Source organism: Bubalus bubalis, chromosome 4, assembly GCF_019923935.1.
Source record: "Bubalus bubalis isolate 160015118507 breed Murrah chromosome 4, NDDB_SH_1, whole genome shotgun sequence".
Taxonomy (NCBI): Eukaryota; Metazoa; Chordata; class Mammalia; order Artiodactyla; family Bovidae; genus Bubalus; species Bubalus bubalis.
Genome location: NC_059160.1, coordinates 113,733,363 through 113,756,742, shown reverse-complemented (window position 1 = coordinate 113,756,742; position 23,380 = coordinate 113,733,363). Strand labels below are relative to the sequence as shown.

Below are 23,380 nucleotides of genomic sequence, written 5' to 3'. Positions count from 1 at the left end.
ACCAAGATGGAGCCTGTAAATCTGGATATGGCTTTAATAGCTAATAAAAGTTACATTCTTCAAAGAATATGAAAAATTATACTTTATGTTATAGTATTTAACTATTGATTGACTCTATTTCTTCTAAAATAGCTATTTCCTAAATAAAATTAAGCATAAGTTTCTTAGGAATCTGTCTTTATATCCTTGTAAATTAGTTATTTGAGTGTTTCAGTTCTTTTAATATATAAACAAATGATTCTTTTATCAAAATAATAACTTATTTTGGAGATATTATTAAATGATAGGTAACTTTAAAATGACTAATTTTATCCTTAGAAGGATTAGGAATGACCATATACCCTCAATTAGAGGTTCTTAATCTGGGGCCCACCAGTGGATTTTGGTTAAGGGGTAGGTCCATGAGCTCTAAAATTGTTAATGAATAAAATATCAGCATTTTTCTGGCGAGGAAGTTGCCAGACTTTCATCAGACATGCCTTAAAAGAGTTTAAAAACCATGTCCCTAATTAATGGTTACAAAGAATAAATCTTCTGAGGTAGTAACAATAGTGGGAGAGAGTGATTTGGCATGCTTAAGAAAAATGACCTATGCAGTAATCCCTTTTCATGGTAGCATCTCATTTGTGGATTTAAAAATATATTTCACCTCCTTACACATGTTTTTTGTTGATAAATTCAGATGAATTGAGTTTGGGGAGGGCAATTAATCTTGAGTGCTGCCTATATATTTATAATTTTTTCTTTCTAAAATTATCAAAGGACATAATTTTTAGCTTGTGCAAAATGTAAAATTCCTGAGCTTTGTTAATTGTGTTGAAAGACTTTTGTATGGTTTCTTGAAAAGAGCTAAGAAACTATTTTCAGAAAATAGTTTTCATTACCTCTTAGGTACCCGACCTTGATGGTCTCCAAAGAAGAACTTTCCTTAGTTTTAATAATGAAATTCAACCTCACTTAGGCAAAAAGTGATCTTCCACCTTCCATAGTGTTTATCTCACCAAACCCCCTGAAGAATATCTTTTATTACTAGTTAGTTACATACTCTAATACTCCATGATTCTTGTTACTGCTCTTGTTATTATCACTTGCTATTTTGGCTAATACATGGAGTGTTCAAATATAGACTTGACTTGGAACTTTGGTTTTAGTAGAATTTTTTAAATTAATTGCTTGTTTATTTTGCCAGCTGAATAAAAGAACTGTACAAAAGTAGTCAGATGACTAGAGGAGTAGTTGAAAGATTTCTTAAAGCTCCCTCCATCTTTTTATCTAGGCAATCCTTAGGTGTCACATGGCCCTCTAGTGGAAGGGGTGCTCAGCTGGACCGAGGCAACTGCAGGATATTCTCTGGGAGTTGTTACCCAAGGGATTGCTTTTATTCAGGTAATCTTTCAGTTTGGATTAATTAGCTGGTTCTGACAACCTAGGTGATAGAATTTTGGAATAGGTAAGGAGACATTTTAAAGTAAATATCCCTATTTGTGGAAGATTCACCTAAGTTAGCCCATTTCTTATTAAATACTATTGATCTTTTTATTAAAGGATTGGTTAGGCTTTTTGTTTTTATTGTTGTGTTGTTATTGCTGTTGCTCTTGGTGGTAGTGGTGTGTTTATTTTGTTGTTTGGTTTTTTGTTTTTCAGTGTTTTTTTAAAATTGAATAAACTATATTCCATATTTGATTAATAATTACCCTCTTAAGTAAGGCACCCAGGCCTCCTTATGTCTTTATTTTCATCCAGTTTTTAAAAATAAAATTTCAGTATTTTTTTCCCATTTTTAAAGCAATTTTGAATATTCATCCTTAATTCTTGAAATTTTGGCAAACAAAATTATTTTTTCTTTTTAAGGAAGTAGATAAATGTGGAGACTATGAAATAGAATAAAAATGTAGGTATATAACTACCAAAAGGAGAAATATGATTTTTAATTAATAAAGGCATAAAGAAGCATAAATTTAGAATTGGGGACACTCATTTCTTATTTCTTACTTCCTTTAAAACGTTTTAGTTTTGGTCATTTATACTTCCTGGCATTCTTTTTCTTGCAATTTTAAAGGGAGCTGCAAGTCTCTAACACGAGTTTAACTTTTTTGTTACTGCCCTAGTTCTCTTTGGAAGTTTCTGGATGGGTGAATGAATTTAACATGATCAAGAATACCAATATAATAGTAGTAGAAGTGGAAGTTTTCTCTTTTTCTTCTCTCTTCTCTTCTTTAGACTTCTTTCATCACTAAAATTAAACAGATTTCTGGCAGTTTGGTATTATAGCAGGATGGTTTGTAGCAATAACTATTACTAATGAAACCCTTAAAGAATTTAGAATAACTGCATAAACTTAGTGATAGCCTCTGATCCAGCAGGTGCTAAAATACCTACTTTTTGATTACTCTCTAAAATAAGTTAAAATGCAAGCCAGAAATAGTCTATAGAATAGGATGTGTAAATATATTTTCTGACTGTACCTTAAGTGGAAAAGCATAAGTAATATACCATTTAGAGTCTTTAGTAATTGACTTTGCTAGATGTAAAAACAATGTTAATGAATTAATAGTGCTGTCCATTTATCTTTGTGGAAGTGCTTTAATTTTAGCTAGTAACTAAAATATTCTACTTTTTCTTTGTTTTCTTTTTTTTTAATGTGAATTTCTTCTGCTTATATCATCAGGGCGAATCAGCACTTGATTTGGCAAAGCAGAGAAAAAATGTGTGGATGATCAACCATTTGCAAGAGGCACGGCAAGCAAAAGGATATGACAATCCATCTTTCCTTAGAAAGCTGAAAGCCGATAAGGTAAATCCATGACTGAAGATTTTCAACAGATAGTCTTTTTAAGTAAAATTCATAAGCATATTTTCTTAGCATGTGTATAGGCTTTAGTTTTGGCATTGGCCAGTGTAGTTTTTAAAATATTATTTCACCCAGCTAAATAAAGGTAGACAGCGAGGTTTAAGAAGGATGGGTGCATGTGAAATTGTTTAGATGCCTTTTCAGTACTAACATAAACTTTAATTCAGCTGGCCTTTGTTTTTATAGAGAGATAATAAAACTTTTCCTTTTAAGTGTATTTGTTAGTATAATAATAAATTGTGAAAAATCTTAGTCCTTATATATTTTGAAACTACTTACATCTCTATAGTTAGTTTAAGCTTTCCATTCTTTTGTAATATGTTGTAACTTTCATTGAGAGAGAGAAACTTACTATTCAGTTCTCTATTGAAAGCTCATTTTAAATCTTCCATAAAATCTTCAGTTTTAAGCTGTTTGATTTTTGCCTTAGTTGCCTAATTGTATGATTTCAAAACTAACAACATTTTCCCCAAAAGAAGGATCTGTATTCCTTAAAAATTGATTTCCTTAAAAGAAAAATTAGCTGACTGATAGTTTTTTTGGTATATCTAAATAAATGATGAGATATTTGTTAACTTGTCAATAATCACAATTTGAATGACATTAAGCCTTGGGTATCATATATGTCTTATTCAGGCGGTTCTAATGGTAATACTTTTATATAAAGTTAACACTGATCTATCTGTTACCAAAACAAAATAAGTTTGGGGTAAAGGGAAACAGATTTGAAAGCATGCCTCATTGATATGTAGGATTTAGACTTCCTTAATGTCCTAATGAGCTGAAAAGTCCATTGGTTCATTACTTAGACATCAGAAGAATTAGATTTGTCGTTTATAAACTTGGCCATTTTCAGCCCCATATTTGAGGCCAAGGAGCAGATTTTGCATGTCGTATCATCTTTTCATTTTACTATTTAGGTATGATATTAAAATAGTTAATTATTTATTGAGTGGGCTCAAAAGTTTCTTCTGGTTTTTCCATACAGTGTTATGGAAAAACCACAACAAACTTTTTGGCCAATACTTTGATGTTGCTCTGTCCTCCAAGATTTAGAGCAGTTTTGCTCAACAAGGTAAAAAATGGCTAATTTCTCATAATAACTAGGCCACTAATAAAAATGTCTTTTGTTACTCTGGAACATCTCATTATCTTTATGCTTTCATTTGCTTAGTGAAGTTTTAGATGTTTATAAAATTATTTATTATAGCAGTAATGAACCATGTGTTTGAATACAGTTTCTTTTAAGAAGAGAGCTGCATTAAAAAGTTCTGCACAATTTTATTAACATTTGTGTATTGTGATCAGTTCAGAAGTTGTATATTCCTGGTTTTTTTTGTTTTAGCTTTTTGCATTAATAGCTTTAAAAATATTAGTAATCTAAAGCAATCACTAGATAAAAATTTATGATTTCATTAACTGGGGCTTTGTGAAATTAAATATTTGCATTTGTATAGACTATTCTCTTTCCATCTCACATTAGAAAAATTTAAATTATGAACATGACTTGATTTGCTAGTCTGTGAAGTATGTTCTGTATTTAAAACTAAACAAGAAAACGCCCAAGACTCAATAGCTTTTTACTAAAAATAAGTCAGCCCAAAAGGAAAAAAAATATTTTTGGACACTGATAGTAGACAGATATGAAAGGAATCTTGATGAGTTATAAGGAAATCTCTCAATTAGTGTTTCTCAACATTTAAAAACCCAGGATCCCTTCTGTTAGCAGTGAAAATCTCATAAGTATTTCTAATGTTTTTTATTAATTATGTGAAAATCTGGGAAGATGGAGTAGATGTAGTTTTCCCTATTCCTTCATTCCAAGTACAATTAAAAAACCTGGATATTATGTACAAAACAAATATAGGAAGACTGAGGATGGAGAGAAGAAGGCAGAGAGTTAGGGCGCTAAGGATCCAAACAATAACGTGGTGGTAAGTTCCCTCCTTTTTCTTTTTTTGCTTCATATTTTCCAGAAGAGGAACTGACAAAGCCAACAACCCAGAATCATGAATGGGTACAGACAAAAACAGCTCCCCCAAAAGCTTGCCCTTAAGCCAGAAACCACAAAAGAGACAGTGTATTTGGCAAGGTAGAAATTTTTAGAAAATAAATTTCTGCTACAGCCAGAAACAACAGAAAAGGCTGTGGACCCACCCTGACTCATACCAACAAAGACCCAGCTTTCCAACCTTACCACACTATAATGATGGGCCCCAGCTTCTCTCCTGGGGTGGTGTCAGGGAAGGTCGAGTAGAGAGCCGGGATTTTCGTCCCCACTAGCTGTCAGTGAGGTCCCATCCCCTGCTGTGTTAGTGGTGATCACGTAGGAAACAGGAATGAGGCACTCCCAGCCAGGGAGGGCACCCGTGGAGGGGGACTGGGGACTTGGGAGCCCCACCTCTGCCCATCAATACTGAGGAAACCCCTCCTCAGTGTCAGCGAAGGCCCGCTTGGCATCCTGGACTTCACCTCACCTGCCAGTAATGAGAAGGTGTCCCCCTGCCTGCATCAGAGGAGTCCACACGAAAGGCTTAAATACGACCCAGTGTCTCATAATACCCCAAACATCTAGGTTTCAAACAGAAGTTGTTCATCAAAACAAGAATCAAGAAGATCTGACTGAATGAAAAGAGAATCATTAGATGCCAATGTAATATAGAAGATGTTAGAATTATGTGACAAAAGATTTTAAAACAATCATCATAAAAAGCCTTCGGTGAATACTTAGGAACATACTTGAAACAAGTGAAAAATAGAGGCTTAGTGAAGAAATAGAGATATAGAAATAGACTGTAAATAAGAACCAAAAATTTTTTTAAAAGTCAGTGGATGAGTTCAACAGCAGAAGAGAAGAGAGAAGAATCAATGACCTTGAAGACAACAAAAGGAAATAAACTGATGAAAACAAACTAAAGAGAACCTTAGGGGCCTGTGTTTATTGTATATCTGACACTGATATGATTGGAGTTCCAGAAGAAAAGAGGGTGGGGCTGAAAACATGCTCAAAGATATAATGGCCAAAAAGTCCCCAAATTTGGCAAAAGACAGACTTGTAGGTTAACAAGTAGAACAAACCCTGAACAGAGTAAACTCAATAAAATCCAAACCAAATGTATCATAGTGAAACTTCTGGAAAGTAAAGACCAAGAAATAAAAATCTTAAACACCCCTTAGCAGTAGGGATAAAACCAATAGTAACAGTGGATTTCTATTCAGACGCTGTAGAGGCAGGAGCAGCTGCTGCATTTTCCAAATGCTGGATGGAAAGAACTATCAATTCAGAATCCAGTGAAAATATGTTTCAGGAGTGAAGGAGAAGAACACATTTTTAGATAAAAGAAAAGTCAGAATTTGTAGACCTCAGTCCTGCCCTGAAAGTGGCTAAGAGACGTTCTTTAGACAGATGGGAAGTGATAAAAGAAAGGCTCTTGGAACATAATATCAAGTAAGCAAAATTACAGGTAAATACAGAAGACTTTCCTTATTCTGCATCTTCCAGACTATGTTTGACAGTTGAAACAAACATCACAGTATTGTTTACCGTGGATCTAAATGCATGTAGAGAACTGATTTGAGACAACTTATATTGTAAACAGGTGAAGACAGAGGAATAATAACGGAGGTAAGGTTGCCACACTTCACTTAGATTGGTGAAATGATGACACCAGTATACTGTGATAAGTTATATTTATATTGTACTTAGAGTAACCACTAAAAAAGCTATTCAAAGAGATACAAATTCTGAAAAGCTTTTATAGATATGAAAAGTTTTTCAGTAACTCACAAGTAGGAAAAAGAAAACGGAAACAAAAACAGAACAAATAGAAAACAAAACAGTAAATTATAGATTTATATCCTAACAGATCGGAGAAGGCAATGGCAACCCACCCAGTACTCTTGCCTGGAAAATCCCATGGATGGAGGAGCCTGGTGGGCTGCAGTCCATGGGGTTGCTAAGAGTCAGATACGACTGAGCGACTTCACTTTCACTTTTCACTTCCATGCATTGGAGAAGGAAATGGCAACCCACTCCAGTGTTCTTGCCTGAAGAATCCCAGGGACTGGGGAGCCTGGTGGGCTGCCGTCTATGGGGTCGCACAGAGTCGGACACAACTGAAGCGACTTAGCAGCAGCAGCATCCTAACATATCAGTAGTTAGAGTAACTGTTTGTTTGCTAAGTTGCTTCAGTCACATCAGGCTCTCTGTGACCCTCTCTGGACTGTAGCTCTCCTCCGCCCATGGGGTTCTCCGGGCAAGAATCCTGGAGTGGGTTGTCATGTCCTCCTCCAGGGGATATTCCTGACCCAGGGATCGAACAACCCTTATCTCTTAAGTCTCCTGTATTGGTTCTTTACTCCTAGCACCACCCTGAAAGCCCAGAATAACTATACATGGTCTAAATATACCAATTAAAAGATATCGGCAGTGTGGATTATCCATGACTCAACTATATGCTGTCTGTAAGAAACTCACTTCACCTACAAGAATATTGGAAAGTTGCTTATATGGGCAAGTAGCAGAATAGAAATGACGTATGATTCCAAAAGCAGGCAAAGACAGTACACAAAGGAAAACTCCAGGCATATCTCATTTTATTGCATTTCACAGATATTTCTTCTTTTTTTTTTAACAAGTGAAGTTTTGTGGCAAGCTGCATCAAGTAAGTCTTGTTGGTGCCAGTTTCTTGGCATTTGCTTATTTCATGTCTCCATGTCACATTTTGGTAATTCTTGCAGTATTTCAAACCCTCCACCAGCAAAAAGATTATGACTTGATGAAGAAAGGCTCAAGTGATGGTTAGCACTTTTTAGCAATTTTTTAGCAATATTTTTAAATTAAAAGATAGGCTTTTTTTTAGACATAAGGGTATTAATAGACTATAGTATAGTGTAAACATAACTTTTTAAAATTGAAATATAGTTGATGTCCATTATTATGTCAGTTTCAGATGTACTGCATAGTGATTTGACATTTGTATAAAATGATCAATGTATACAATGAATGTATGCAATATATGTATACATTCATACATATATGAAATGATCACATTAAGTCTGGTAACCATTTGTTCCTATATAAATTTGTTATAATATTATTGACCATATTCTTTATGCTGTGTATTACATCTCATGGCTTATTTATTTTATAACTGGAGGTTTGTACCTCTTAATCTCTTTCAGCCGCAGCCCCTTCCCCTCTGGTATCTCTGAGTCTGTTTGTGTTTTGTTTGTATTTTTAGATTTCCCATGTAAGTGAGACCACGTGGTAGTAATATTTGTCTTTCTCTGATTTATTCCACTTAGCATAATACCTCTCAGTCCATCCATGTTGTCACAAATAGCAAGACTTCATTCTCTTTAATGGCAGAGTAATATTCCATTATATGTATATAGATCACATCTTGTGTATCCATTCATACATCAGTGGGCACTTAAGTTGCTTTTGTATCATGACTACAGTAAATAATACTGCAGTGAACACTGAGGTGTAAATATGTTTTCTGTTTAGTCCTTGGGTTTTCTTTGGTAGATACGCAGAAGTGATATTTCTGGGATGTGCGGCAGTTCTACTTTTTGTGGACCCTCCATAGTGCCTGTACCGATTTACAGTTACACCCGTAGTCGGCAGGGATTTCCCTTTCTCCAAATCCTCACCAGCATTTGTGCTTTTCGCGTCTTTTTTGATGATGCCCACTCTTACAGGTCTGAGGTGGCATCCTGTTTTGGTTTTGATTTGCGTTTCTCCGGTGAGTGACCGGCGTGTCCGTTTCTGTGCCAGCGCTGCGCTGTTTTGATTGTTGTGCCTTTGCAGTACAGTATGAAATCAAGGAAGGTGATATTTTGGCTTTGTTCTTCTTTCTCAAGATTGCTTTGGCTATTCAGGTTATTTGTGTTTCCATACAAATTGTAGAATTGCTTGTTTTAGTTCTGTGAAAAGTGCCATTGGTATTTTGATAAGGACCACATTGAATCTGTAAATTGCCTTGGGTGATATGGTCATTTACAATATTACTTCTTCCAGTCTGTGAGAATGGTATGTTTCTCCATTTGTTGTGCCATCTTCAGTTTCTTTTATCAATGTCTTAACAGTTTTCAGAGTACAAATCTTTTACCTCTTTGGTTAGATTTATTACTAGATATTGTATTCTTTTTGATGTACTTGTAGATGGGATTGTTTTCTTAATTTCTCTTTCTCATGGTTTGTTATTAGTATGTAAACCAACAGAGTTTAATTTATTGATTTTATATCTTGTAACTACTCAATTCACTTATTAGTTCTAATAGATTTTTGGTGATGTCTTATATATAGTGTCATGTCATCTGCAAACATTGACAGTTTTACTTCCTCCTTTCCAGTTTGGATTCTTTTTTTCTTTTTCTTGTCTCACTGCTGTGGCTAGGACTTCTAATACTGTGTTCAATAAAAGTAGAAGAGTGTGCATCTTTGTGTTCCTGATCTTAGAGGAAATGCTTTCAACTTTTTACTATTGAGTATGATGTTACCTGTGGGTTGGTCATATATAGCCTTTTTTATATTGAGATATGTTTCCTCTATACCCACTTTTGTTGAGATTTTTTATCGTAAATGAATGTTGAATTTTGTTAAAAACTTTTTACGTATCTACTGAGATAATCATATGATTTTTATTCTTCAGTTTGTTATTGTAGTATATCATGCTGATTGGTTGGCTGTTTGGGTGGCCCCAGGTGGTGGTAGGGGCAGTGCTTGGGGTGTGCTGCCCGGATGGAGGGTGGGGCCAGGTTCTGGGGACCAATAGGCTAGAGGGAGGATTCTAAAATGCTGCTTTCCAACCCTAGTGTTAGTGAAAGTGAAAGTTGCTCAGTTGTGTCTGACTCTTTGTGACCCCTTGGACTATACAGTCCATGGAATTCTCCAGGTGAGAACACTGTAGTAGGTAGCCTTTCCCTTCTCCAGGGGATCTTCCCAGCCCAGGGATTGAACCCAGGTCTCCCGCACTGCAGGTGGATTCTTCACCAGCTGAGCCACCAGGGAAACCTAGTGTTATTAGGGTAAAAGAAGTTCCCCAAAGTAGCTGCCACCAATTTTTGTATATGTAGGGATCTTTTATTCTCTTTCTGCCGCTCCAGAGGACTCTTCAAGCTCAGCTAGTGCATCTGTTCCAGGCTTCTAACTATTGCCTCTTTATGCTAGTACTTTGGAGCATCTGAATTTTGCCAGTGTCCTTTAAAACAGAATCTCTGTTTCCTGTGGACCTCCAGCTCTCCTGAAATGGGTCCTGCTGGTTTTCAAAGCCAGATGTGTGGAAGCTTTTCTTCCTAGTGCAGGAGGGGACCCCGTGGCTGGGGAGCCCCGCATAGGGCTTAAACCACTTCTTCCTTGGGGAAGACCTCTAGGATTGTGATACTCCTTCAATTTGTAAGTCCACTGATCCTGGAGATGTGAGCTCTGATTATACTGCGTTCACCCCTTCCTGCCATCCCATTGTGGTTCCACCTTTATTTCTTTAGTTATGGTAAATCTTTTCTGCTAGTCTTCAGGTTATTTTCCTAGAGAGTTGATCTGTAAATGGTGATAAAGTACTTGTATGATGAAAAATTTTAAATGCCAATGAAAGAAATCAAGGATGATCTAAGTAAGTGGGGAGACTTACTGTGTTCATGAATTGGAAGATTCAATGTAGTAAATATATCAGTTCTCGAATCCTGGCAATATTTTTTTTTTTTTTTTTTGGTATAACCAAAACTTACTTGGAAAGGCAGTAGCCTTAGAATACTTAAAACTTTTAATTTTGAAAAAGAAAAATCACTGTCGGCAGTTTTAACACCTGCTATATAGCTTCAGTTGTCAAGACTCGGTAGTCTTGTTGCTGGAGATATAAAATAATCAGTGAAACAGAATAGAGAGCCTAGAATTAGAACCACAAAGATGTGCCCACAGATGTTTGACAGATGTGTAAAAATGATTCAGTGGAGGAAATATAGCCTTTATAACAATTCATATTGGAGCAACAGGACATGCATAGGCAAAAAAATAAACCTCTACTCAGACCTCATACTGTATTAATAAATTAACTCAAAACTGTTGAAGACTTAAATGTAAAATGTAAAACCTAAAAATCTAGGGCTACACAGAGATTTAACATAAAAAGCATGATCCGTAAAGGTAAAAATTGATCATTCAGATTTGAGTTAAAATTAAAACTTATGTTCTGTGAAAGACCCTGTTATTAAAATGAAAATGAAGACTACAGACTGGGATAAAGAATTTACAAGCCACATATCCAATAAAGGGACTAGTTTCCAAGATATATTAAGAGCTTTCAAAACTCAAAAGTGTAAAATCAAATAATCCAATTAGAAAATAGTTTAAAGAAGAGACATTTTTACCAAAAAAGGTATAAAAGTGACAGGCACATGAAAAAATATTCCAACATCATTTTAGTCATTTGGGAAATTCAAATGGAAACTGCAGTGACTTACTGTTATATACCTATCTGAATAACTGCAGTAAAAAGTTACAGCACCACCAGATGCTGCCGAGGATGCTGAGAGACTCAGACATTGCTGGCAAACATGTAAAGCAGTACAGCACCCTGGAGAGCAGGTCGGAACACGCAGTACCATACAACCCAGAAATCATACTCTTAAGCGTTTATCCCAGAAAAATGAAAACTGACGTTCACACACAGATTTGTATGTGAATGTTTATAGCATTCATACTCATATATTCATAATATTCATTCATATGTTCATAATAGACCCCAAATGGAAACAACCCCAAAGTCCTTCGGTGGGTGAATGATTAAATAAACTAACACATTCATTCTGTGAAATATTCCTCAGCAATAAAAAGGAATGAACTAATGGTATGTGCAGTAACCCAGTGAGTACCCAGAAAATTATGATGAATGAAAAGCCAATCCTGTAAGATTACGTACTGTATAATTCCATTTATATAAAATTCTTGAAATTACAAAATTATGGAAATGTAAAACAGATTAGCAATTGGCAGAGGTTTATATGGGGATGAAGGGTAAGGGATGAAGGAAGTTACTTTAAAGGATGGAAATATTCCTTGTAGTGAGGGAAATATTCTTTATCTTAATTCTGTCAGTGTCAGTATCCTGGTTGTGATATTATAATACTGTTTTGCAAGATGGGAACTCTGGGTAGCGAGTACTTGGGATCTGCCTGCATTTTTTATTAAAACTGCCTGACCCACAGCTCACATCATACTTAGTGATGAAAAGCTGAAAGTATTCCTTTTAATATTGGGAATAATATAAGGATGCCCACTCTCGCCAATTTTATTCAGCATTTTATTCCTGGGCACAGCAGTTTAGAGAAGAAAAAGAAATTAAAAGAATCCAATTTGGAAAAGAAGTAAAGCAGGTGACATTATGCTATATGTGGAAAATCCTAATGATGCTAGTGGAAAACTGCTAGTGCTCACCAATGAATTTGATAAGGTTATTGGATGCAAATCTAATATATAGAAATCTGTTGTGTTTCTATACACTATCAATGAAATATCAAAATGGGAAATTAAGGAAACAATCTCATTTACCATTGCATCAAAAAGAATAAAGTACCTAGGAATAAACCTATCTAAGGAGATAAAACACCTGAACTCTTAAAAAAACTATAAGCTACTAATAAGAAAAATTGAAGATGACACAAACAGATGGAAAGGTATATGATGTTCTTGAATTGAAAGAATTGGTATTGTTAAAATGACCACACTACCCAAGGCAACCTGCAGATTCAGCACAATCAACTATCAAATTACCAATGGCATTTTTCTTTGACCTAGAATAAAAAATTTTACAATTTCTTTGGAAACACAAAAGACCTTGGAATAGCCAAAACAATCTTGAGAAAGGAAAGGGGGAACTGGAAGAATCATGCTCCCTGACTTCAGACTATACTACAAAGCTATGGTAATCAAAACAGTAAAGTACTGTACATGTACAGTCCAGATGTACATGGACCAGTGAATAGGACAGAAAGCCCAGCAAGAAACCCACACAGTTACGGTCAGTTATCTACAACAGAGGAGGCAGAAATATACAATGAAAGAAAGACAGGCCCTTTGAGAAGAAGGTGCTGGGAAAACTAGACAGCTTCATGTGAAAGAATGAAATTAGAACTTTCTTTAACACCATGTATAAAAATAAGCTCAAGATAGATTAAAGACCTAAACGTAGAACTGGATACTGTGAAGCTCCTAGAAGAAAACATAAGCAGAACACTCTTTGACATAAATCATGGTAATATTTTTCAGATCCATCTCTAAAGAGTAATGGAAATAAAAACAAAAAGAAACAAATGGGGCCTAATTAAACTTAAAAGTTTTTGCAAAGGAAAGCATAAACAAAACAGACAACCTGTGGGATGGGAGAAAATATTTGTAAATGATGCTACCAGCAAGGGATTAATTTCTAAAATAAAAAGCTCATAATAAATAGCTTAATATATTAAAAAAAAAAAAAACCCAATCAAAAAAAATGGATGAAAGACCTAAATAGACATTCCTCCAAAGAAGACATACAGGTGGCCATGAAAAGATGCTCATTATCACTTATTATTAGAGAAATGCAAATCAAAACTACAATGAGGTGCCACTTCGCACCAGTCAGTATATATTTGCATGTTCATAGATTGGCAGCAGAGCACCCTGTCGCCTAATCCCACTCCCACCAATGTTCCTCTTTCTCCTGTGTGCTCAGTCATGTCCAATTCTTTGTGACCCCGTGGAACCTGTAGCCCACCAGGTTCTTCTGTCCATGGAATTTTCCAGGCAAGAATATGAAACAGGTTGCTATTTTCTCCACCAGGGGATCTTCCCAGCCCAGGGATTGAACCCATCTCTCTTACATCTCCTGCATTGGCAGGTGGATTCTTTGCCACCACTAGTCCCACCCGGGAAGCCCGCTAATCAGAATGGGCGTCATTAAAATGTCTGCAAATAATATATGCTGGAGAGGGTGTGGAGAAAAGGGAACTCGCCTATGCTTTTGGTGGGAATGTAAATTGGTGCAGTCACTATGGGGAACAGTGTGGAGGTTCCTAAAAAAACTGAAAATAGTTACCGTATGATCCAGCAATCCCACTCCTGGGCATGTATCCAGATAAAACTCTATTTCAAAAAGATACATACACCCCAGTTTTCATAGCAGCACTATTTATAATAGCCAAGACATGGAAGCAGCCTAAATAAGATAAGGATGGTATATATACACAGTGGAATGTTACTCAGCCATAAAAAATGAACTAATGCCATTTGCTGCAACATGGATGAACCTAGAAACCATATTAAGTCAGAGAAAGACAAATATACAAGATCACTTATGTGTGGGATCTTAAAAAGTAATATAAATGCGCGTCTTTACCAAATAGAAATACACTCGCAGACATAGAAAAGAAACTTACGGTGACCAGAAAGCATAATAGGGGGTTGGGGGAGATAAATTAGTTAGGAGTTTGGGATTAACATCTACACACTACTATGAATAAAATAGATAAACAACAAGGACCTACTCTATAGCACAGGGAAGTATATTCAGTGTCTTGTAATAATCTACAATGGTAAAGAATCTGAAAACGAGTATATATAAATATCCCTTTGTATGTGTGACTGAAACTACTTTGCTGTGCACTTGAAGCTAAGGCAACACTGTAAATTAACTGTGCATCAGTTTTTAAACCAGATTAAAAATTGCAATTATTTAAAAGTGTAATTAAAGAACTGGATTGAATCTGGGTGGTAGATTCACTTCAAAATCCCTTCAGATTTACTATATATTTGAAAAATTCTGTAATGAAATATAAAATAAACTTTTCTGTAGCTATAAAAGCAGCATATCACCGTTACCTCTTTACAGTATAGTAATATGTATATTAAACAGCAGCTTGAAAAACATCCAGGAATCAAACACGTAGGTTTTTCACTGGGTGAAATGAGCCGATGTTCACACAAAAAATTATATGTAAATGTTTATGATGGCTTCATTTACAGTCAGACAGTGGGGACAAGCATAGTCTCTCAGGTGGGGAGTGGATAGCCAGGCTGTGTTAAATTCTGTAATGGAATACTGCTCAGCATTCAAAAGGAACTTACTATTGATACACGAAACAAATGGATGAATGTCAGATGCATTATCTAAGTGAAAGAAACCAGACTCAAAGACTGCATTCAGTATGATCCCTTTTATGTGACATGCGTGCAAAGGAAAAAGTCAAAGGACAGATATCGGACTACGGGTGACCAGGGCTGCGCCTCGTGGCACAAGGCATTTCGGGGCTTACTGGGGCTGTGCTGTGTCTTGATATTCATGCTTGTTATGCAACTGTATATTCATCAAAACTCAGAGAAGTATACACAGAAAAGGGTGAATTTCACTGTATATAAATTGTGTCTTAATTTTTAATAAGGACAAAAAATGTGCCCATTGCTGGGGTGAAACAAATGTCTCGACTAAAAACAAACCAGATTAAAGATAGTTTTAGAAAATACTTTTTCAAGTGCCACGCGTTCACCTTCTCTCCCACCAATATGCACCCTTACTCATATACTCTTCCCAATTATATGTTCTCTAATGTCTTGATACAAAATTCACACGTAATAGAGATAAAAAAGAAATTGGAAGGATGACATTTCACAACAGCATAAAATTAAACTCTGAAGTTGATATGTTTAATTATTATTCTAAGTTAAAATTACACAATTAGTTCAGTATATGAATTACAGTGACTGAATTGGGGAAAATAGTCATTTATATGAAAAAAGTGTTTATTTCATTAGAGGCCAATGGTATGAAAGGGGTGCTAAAAAAATCTTGGCCTTCAAAAAGGTAAATATTCAATGAGGAGAGTAATGTTTACACTCTGAGCTTTGTTAGATCACAACTGTAATATCTAATTTTGTCCTCTAACGCAACTCACTCATCTCACATGCTAGTAAAGTAATGCTCAAAATTCTCCAAGCCAGGCTTCAGCAGTATGTGAACCGTGAACTTCCAGATGTTCAAGCTGGTTTTATAAAAGGCAGAGAAACCAGAGATCAAATTGCCAGTATCCACTGGATCATGGAGAAAGCAAGAGAGTTCCATAAAAGCATCTATTTCTGCTTTATTGACTGTGCCAAAGCCTTCGACTGTGTGGATCACAATAAACTGTGGAAAATTCTGAAAGAGATAGGAATACCAGACCACCTGACCTGCCTCTTGAGAAACCTGTATGCAGGTCAGGAAGCAACAGTTAGAACTGGACATGGAACAACAGACTGGTTCCAAATAGGAAAAGGAGTACATCAAGGCTGTATATTGTCACCCTGCTTATTTAACTTATATGCAGAGTACATCATGAGAAATGCTGGGCTGGAAGAAGCACAAGCTGGAATCAAGATTGCCGGGAGAAATATCAATCATGGCAGAAAGTGAAGAGGAACTCAAAAGCCTCTTGATGAAAGTGAAAGAGGAGAGTGAAAAAGTTGGTTTAAAGCTCAACATTCAGAAAACGAAGATCATGGCTTTTGGTCCCATCACTTCATGGGAAATAGATGGGGAAACAGTGCAAACAGTGTCAGACTTTATTTTTTTGGGCTCCAAAATCACTGCAGATGGTGATTGCCGCCTTGAAATTAAAAGACGCTTACTCCTTGGAAGGAAAGTTATGACCAACCTAGACAGCATATTCAAAAGCAGAGACATTACTTTGCCAACAAAGGTCCGTCTAGTCAAGGCTATGGTTTTTCCTGTGGTCATGTATGGATGTGAAAGTTGGACTGTGAAGAAAGCTGAGTGCCGAAAAATTGATGCTTTTGAACTGTGGTGTTGGAGAAGACTCTTGAGAGTGCCTTGGACCGCAAGGAGATCCAACCAGTCTCTCCTAAAGGAGATCAGTCCTGGGTGTTCATTGGAAGGACTGATGCTGAAGCTGAAACTCCAGTACTTTGGCCACTTCATGCGAAGAGTTGACTCATTTGAAAAGACCCTGATGCTGGGAGTGATTGGGGGCAAGAGGAGAAGTGGACGACAGAAGATGAGATGGCTGGATGACATCACCGACTCGATGGATATGAGTCTGAGTGAATTCCGGGAGTTAGTGATGGACAGAGAGGCCTGGTGTGCTGTGATTCATGGGGTCGCAAAGAGTCGGACACGACCTAGCGACTGAACTGAACTGAACGTAACTCGAAAGACTTAATAGCCGCCTACAAGTCTGTGAGAGGCAATAGACTGTGTGTTGCTCCAAAGATATGGTTGTAATAGCTGTTAGAAGGAAGCAGACTGGTTTTATACTTACGAGTATTTCTAACAGACCAGTACAAATATAAAATGGTACTACAGCAGAAGTTTTAAGCACTGTACTTTGATATGTGTTCAGAGGCACATCATCTCCATTCTGTGATCTCTGGGACTCTGTAAATAAAATGGATTTTATACTTTTACTTTGGTATTTTAATATACTATTTACATGTAGCATTCAAAATATCTTCTCCAGGTTAAACATACTGTTTTCCTTATCTGATACAGCTGTTGGACCTTCAGTCATTCTGGTTGCCCTTGTCTCCTTAGATGTCAATGCACCTGTTAAAATCGGGTAGTATTTTCATAAACTGTTTTTTAGCCCATCCATGTGTTAGCAGGTGGTACCTGCTGTCTTCTGTATCTGACTGTCTAAACCCACTCTTATAACTTCTGTTCTCATTTTCCACAACTTCAACCAAGTACTTTTAAATTGTTTATTTAATACCTCTTTCTAGAAAACAGACTAGCACCTTGAATACTTTCTGCACATAGTAAGTGTATTTGATAATTTCACCCCTGTTTCGTGTTTTCACAAAGGTAACAGTGATTCACATTGAGGTTACTTGAAACATTAAAAACTTTGTGTTTTTTTTTTGTTTTCTGTCCAGGAATTTCGGCAGAAAGTAATGCTGGGAACTCCTTTCCTAGTTATTTGGCTGGTTGGGTTTATAGCAGACTTAAATATTGATTCTTGGCTCATTAAAGGGCTAATGTATGGTGGTGTCTGGGCTACAGTACAGTTTCTTTCAAAGTAAGTGTGTTGTTTTTAACTGTATTTTTAACCAGAAAGGTAAAAATCATAATTTGCACCTGGCTATTAATTTTATATTAATAATATAATATTAATGCATATTTAGAACACTGCCTTTGTGTAACATGTTTGATCTTAATGTAATGTTAAAGAATTTTTGGCAAATTTATATCTGACATCTTTAACGTTTTTAACATCATTGTGAAAAATGACTGTAAAGCTACTTTTAGTGACTAAGTCTAACATTTTTAAGGCTAAAATACAGTTTTAAAACATTTCAATAGACACGAACGCGAGTTTGTTGAACTCTGCATGTAATATATTGCTTATTTTTGGATAACAATAATGCCTGAGCTTACCTTTCCATAGAAATTAAATTTTCTTTGGTCATAGGCAGTATGCAAGAAAGAGGTGTAGTTGTAGCACAGGGGACGTCTAAGCGTATGAAAAGTCTAAGCCTATGAAGTGGGCTCAGTTGTTTTTTAAGATTTTCTCCTTTGTTCTCTAAACACTGTGTTCGTTCTGTTTGCTTCTTATCCTTAGATCCTATTGCCCTAAAGTTGCCCATCCAGCAAACTAGGAAGTTATTTATGATCCAGAATTTCCCACCTAATTTCCATTCCTTTAGTACTTTGTGTTCACCAGAATTTCACAAGAGAGTTCTGAAAATAATTCACAGAGATGAGAGTGAATGGTAGTGCACCAGTGTGGTAACTCTCAGGAAGAAACTTAATCTTATTTTAGTGTTTACTTTCACCAAGAGGTGTAAGTAAGAATTCACCAATTCTGCCTTCTTAACATAAATGGATGGCTGATCCTGCTTAGTGTTTAATAAAATTTATCAGCGTTTATTTTTTCCTGAATTCTAAATGCTGTAAATAATGACCTTTAATTCCTCCAAACTAGCTTGTTCATTCTCTTTGAAAAGATGTGCTGAAAGCTTAGTGGGAATGTGAGGTGAGGAGAAATAATGATGCAGTGAAAAACTCGGGGATTGCTTTGGGCTTCCCTGGTGGCTCAGATGGTAAAGCACCTGCCTACAATGTGGGAGACCCAGGTTCCATCCCTGGGTTGGGAAGATCCTCTGGAGAAAGAAATGGCAACCCACTCCAGTACTCTTGTCTGGAAAATCCCATGGACGGAGGAGTGTTGTAGGCTCCTCCATGGGGTAGCAAAGAGTTGGACACAACTGAGCGACTTCACTTCACTTTGCACTCATTTGTTAAAATTATAACATGCCTTTGGTGAGTAATAAGCTGGATGATAGAGTTACTATATATTGCTAAAGTGGGTTTTTTATTTAAAAGAATAGGAATACAATGAAATTCTAAAGTTGGAAAGTATATAGAATATAATTCTAATTCTTAATGAATTAAAAGTAGTTTCAGACTTGAGTCATTCAGCTGTGCCTTCCTTCATGTGTTATTGATCACCGTGGAAAACAGCCTTCATATTTAAGCATCCTGAATTTCTGGGTTTTGTTAAAAGTTTACTATGCGGAATAGATGTAATTTTCATTTAAATAAATAAATAGTCATTTCTACAATGAAATATAGAGTTCACATTTTATAAAACTTGTGTTTTACAGATCCTTTTTTGATCATTCAATGCATAGTGCATTGCCCCTTGGAATATATTTGGCAACCAAATTTTGGATGTATGTGACGTGGTTCTTCTGGTTTTGGAATGATATCCTTTGGTTATAAAGGTCTTATCTAAAACAATTTTTGTTTGTTATTAAAACAAATGTTTAATAATTTAACATAGCTGAGTTACTCACTATATACTGGAATAAAACCGTTTTATTAGAAAAATAAGTATGAACTAATGTATTTTTAAATGTTTCATATTTAATAAATTGCTTTTCAAAGCTGCTTTTAATAACATCAGTAGTAATAATAATAATATCGATAATAGTGACCATTAATTGAGTTTTTTAAGGTCATTTTCCTAAATACTGTGTGTTCCATTTACTACACATCCTATTACACTTATATTGTTGTATCAGTTTTATAGATGAGAAAACTTAGGTTTTAACAGGTTAATCTGTTGTTTTTTCCCAAGATCACACAGCTAATCTCTAATAGAGTAGAGTAGAAACACATATTTGTCTGATTCTCTAACACATTCTGCACCTTTGTACTGAGTTGTGATTTTCATGTTTTAGTGTCATTTTCTCTGCATTTTTTCTTACTGTCACACTTATTACTGTTCTGCTGTGATAGGTAACAGTTAATTTTCTCTTTTGCTTATGAAAAGCCTTTAGTGGTGTATCTTCAGATGTTTGCTAAGTTCAGCAAATTATTTCGATGTACTATTTGTTGTTTGTTTGCTTGTTTTTTTTGATGCACTTTTAAAAAGTATAATTTGACATTGTACATTTGTATGTGCACGTGTGTACATCTGAGAAATGAGGACAGTGTCAGCTTTTGATGTTTTAATTGAAAAAAATCAGTAAGACAGTCTGTTTTATTATAATAAAGGTACATGTTTGATGCCTTAAATCATTCTTCAAAACATTACTATCAATATAAAAAGTATATGATATTTTAAATGGTATGCAGTATTCAGTGACTTTTAACTGTTCTGAACAATATTAATTATTACTGATACCTGATTTCACTTCACAGTCTTGCATATTATAATATTGCATTCTTTTTGTTAAGTTGTCCTGTGTATTAGACAAAAACAAAATATGCTTATTTCTTTGTGAAACTAAGCCACAGAATTATAACTGTGCTTCTAATTCTTAATTTTCACAGCATTATAGGATTACTTTTGAAAATGCTTTCTTAGCATAGTGTCTATTGAAATTTTCACTTGCAGTTTTTACTAGCTCATTCTGGGCCTGTATTATACTTTGATATAAAAATTGTTCTTCAGAGATTTATTAAGCATTAGAATTATCTTATTGGATTATTTAATGAGTAAAACATAACTGCTCATTTTCAGTACTTCATCTATTTTAAATTTATAAAAAGCACTGACCTCTGAAATGACTAGTATTCCAGACATATTTTCTAACTTGGCTTCCTAAATCGGACAGTTAAGTTTAATGTTCCAAAAAAATAATCCAATTCACATCTCAAAATATTTTAGACTATTGCTGTACTGTTAATCTGTTTGCATGTAAGTAGGGAAAAGCAGGATAATTAGTAAATTACGGATAGTGAAAACTTTATGCCAGAGAGTTTTATATAGCCCATATATCAACTTTTGCTTAGGAACTTCAGATGGCACTTAGGCACTATACTTGGAGACCATTTTAAACAACAAAATCACCAACAAAAAGTACACAAGTGCTAAACAAGAAGGCAAAGTATTGCCTTGTTTAGCTCAACCGGAAATGTGTGCATAAGGCAACTCATGCTTACTATTACTTTGCACATATTCACAAATGACTGCAGAAGCATTCTAAATATTGGTTTTGGGTTTACAAATAAATTTTAGTTAGTAGACACGAGGGTCAACTGTATAAAAGTTATTTTAGTTTCTCATATGTTACTCATCTTCAGTGTTTTTGTGGTGATAATGAGTCATATTCATATAAACCATTTGTTATAATAAATAAATTCTATTTGATTTATAGTTCTTCAGATATATTATTTTACTTGGTTCTCAGAACAGTTCTTTGAGATTAAAAAAAAAAACAAAACATACAAATCATAATGCTGTTTTCTAACTGATTAAAAAATTGAGGTTCATAGGAGTTGGATCCCTTGCTCAAAGTTGCATAGCCAGGTAATTATTGAGAGACTGGTATAGAACCCAGTTCTTTGACCTCATACAGTATATCTTCAAATGCCCTATATTATACACTGACCATAATTTGTACAAGGAAATAATAAGAGATCAGATCAAAGGTTATTTACAAAGAAGTTTATCATTGTACCATTTATAGGGAAAAAATGGAAATAACCTGAATAGGAGGATAGATTTATCAGTTATCCGACGTGTGGTAGACAATAAAATATCCGTTGAAATGCTTTTCTAAGACTTAGTAATGTGGGCTCATACTTGTAACAAATAAAAAATACAAAATTGTATTTACAGAGAGATTCTAATTTTAGAATGTGTGAATGATAAGAGCCGGAAGTGAGCACATGTAATTTTAGCTGTGGTTATTTCTGGTAGTGCGGTTTGTGAGTGATTTTCTTGCACTTTTATTTGAAAATGTTGTTCATACTTCTGTAATTATCATACAACTCTAAAATGCACTGTCGTACATAATATAGTCTACTGTTTATTGTGTTGACAAAACTTTCGAAATAGGTTATTAGGAATTCTGTATCTAAAAATAAATTATTTTTCAATCAGGTCTTAAGCTTCTTAAATCAGAGGTGGATGTGATCATTGTTCCCGTAATATTTAATGACTCAGAATATTCTGTAGAGTACTTTGGAGAGGCAGGATAGCATATGTAATAAGAGCCTAGGTTTTAATACCAGCTCCATCTCTAATCCATTCTTTAATCTTAGACTGCTTGATTAACCTCAGCCTCGGTTTTGTCATGGGGATGGCAGCAAGCTTTATCGTTGGGTTTTTGTGCAGCCTAAATGGCATGTGGGCTTCCCAGGTGAGTCGGTTAGTAAGGAATCTGCCTGCCAATGCAGGAGACATGGGTTTGAGCCCTGTGTTGGGAAGGTCCCCTGGAGAAGGAAATGGGAGCCCACTGCAGTATTCTTGCCTGGGAAATCCCATGGACAGAGGAGCCTGGCAGGCTTCAGATCATGGGGTCGCAAAGAGTCAAACATGACTGATCAACTGAACAACAAGAATCTGATAGATATATTTATTACATATGTTAGTACTTTTTGAAACTGTTATAATAAAGATTCTGCACTGAAAATTGCCACCATTCAGCATTCTTGGCACATAACTTTTATCCAGCTTTATTCTTAGGCTTTATTTATTTTTTATTTTATTTATTTTTTGGCTGTTGAAAGAGCTGGAAATTTGGCTTTCTGTGTATTCTGTGCTGGCTGTTCCCATGGATTTTGGAGAATGAGGATGGTGGAAGGTGGAAGTAAATGGGACTGGAGCAAGAAAATCACTTTTATGTGTGGCGGCTGATACTAACTACTCTTTTTCTGCTTCCTTTTTGTTCCTCCTGTATTTTAAGTGGTTGGGTGGTGTTTGGTATTTACCAAACAAAGACAGGTTTGTTTCATTCACAAAACTGTTCTTTCTTAACCTGTGCTTCCATGAGAAATGTAAAGAGTGTGTATACATAATAATGTCTAAAAATCTTACAGAATATCTATATGATACTTGTACTACATAAAAAAAATTTTTTTTTAAACAGGAGAAAAGCATACACTTTTTTTCTTTGGTTGCATCCTGCAATCTGTGGGATCTTAGTTCCCCCACCAGGGATTGAACCCAGGCCTTTGGCAAAGAGAGTGTGGAGTCCTAACCCCTGGAATACCAGGGAATTCCTAGCATACATGTTTTACTAAATCTTTTCTTTTTTTTTTTTAA

At 35.4% G+C, this 23,380-nt stretch overlaps 1 protein-coding gene across 1 annotated transcript in view; it reads left to right on the top strand.

Moving 5' to 3' along the window:
• The window catches only part of ZDHHC17 (zinc finger DHHC-type palmitoyltransferase 17), a 99,464-nt gene that overhangs the window by 62,056 nt on the left and 14,028 nt on the right, over window positions 1–23,380 (top strand). Inside the window, exons 8-10 of the mRNA XM_006073216.4 lie at window positions 2,669–2,794; window positions 17,757–17,899; window positions 19,488–19,588. Coding sequence (XP_006073278.2) covers window positions 2,669–2,794; window positions 17,757–17,899; window positions 19,488–19,588 — 370 coding nt within the window. The remainder of the gene's footprint in view (window positions 1–2,668; window positions 2,795–17,756; window positions 17,900–19,487; window positions 19,589–23,380) is intronic.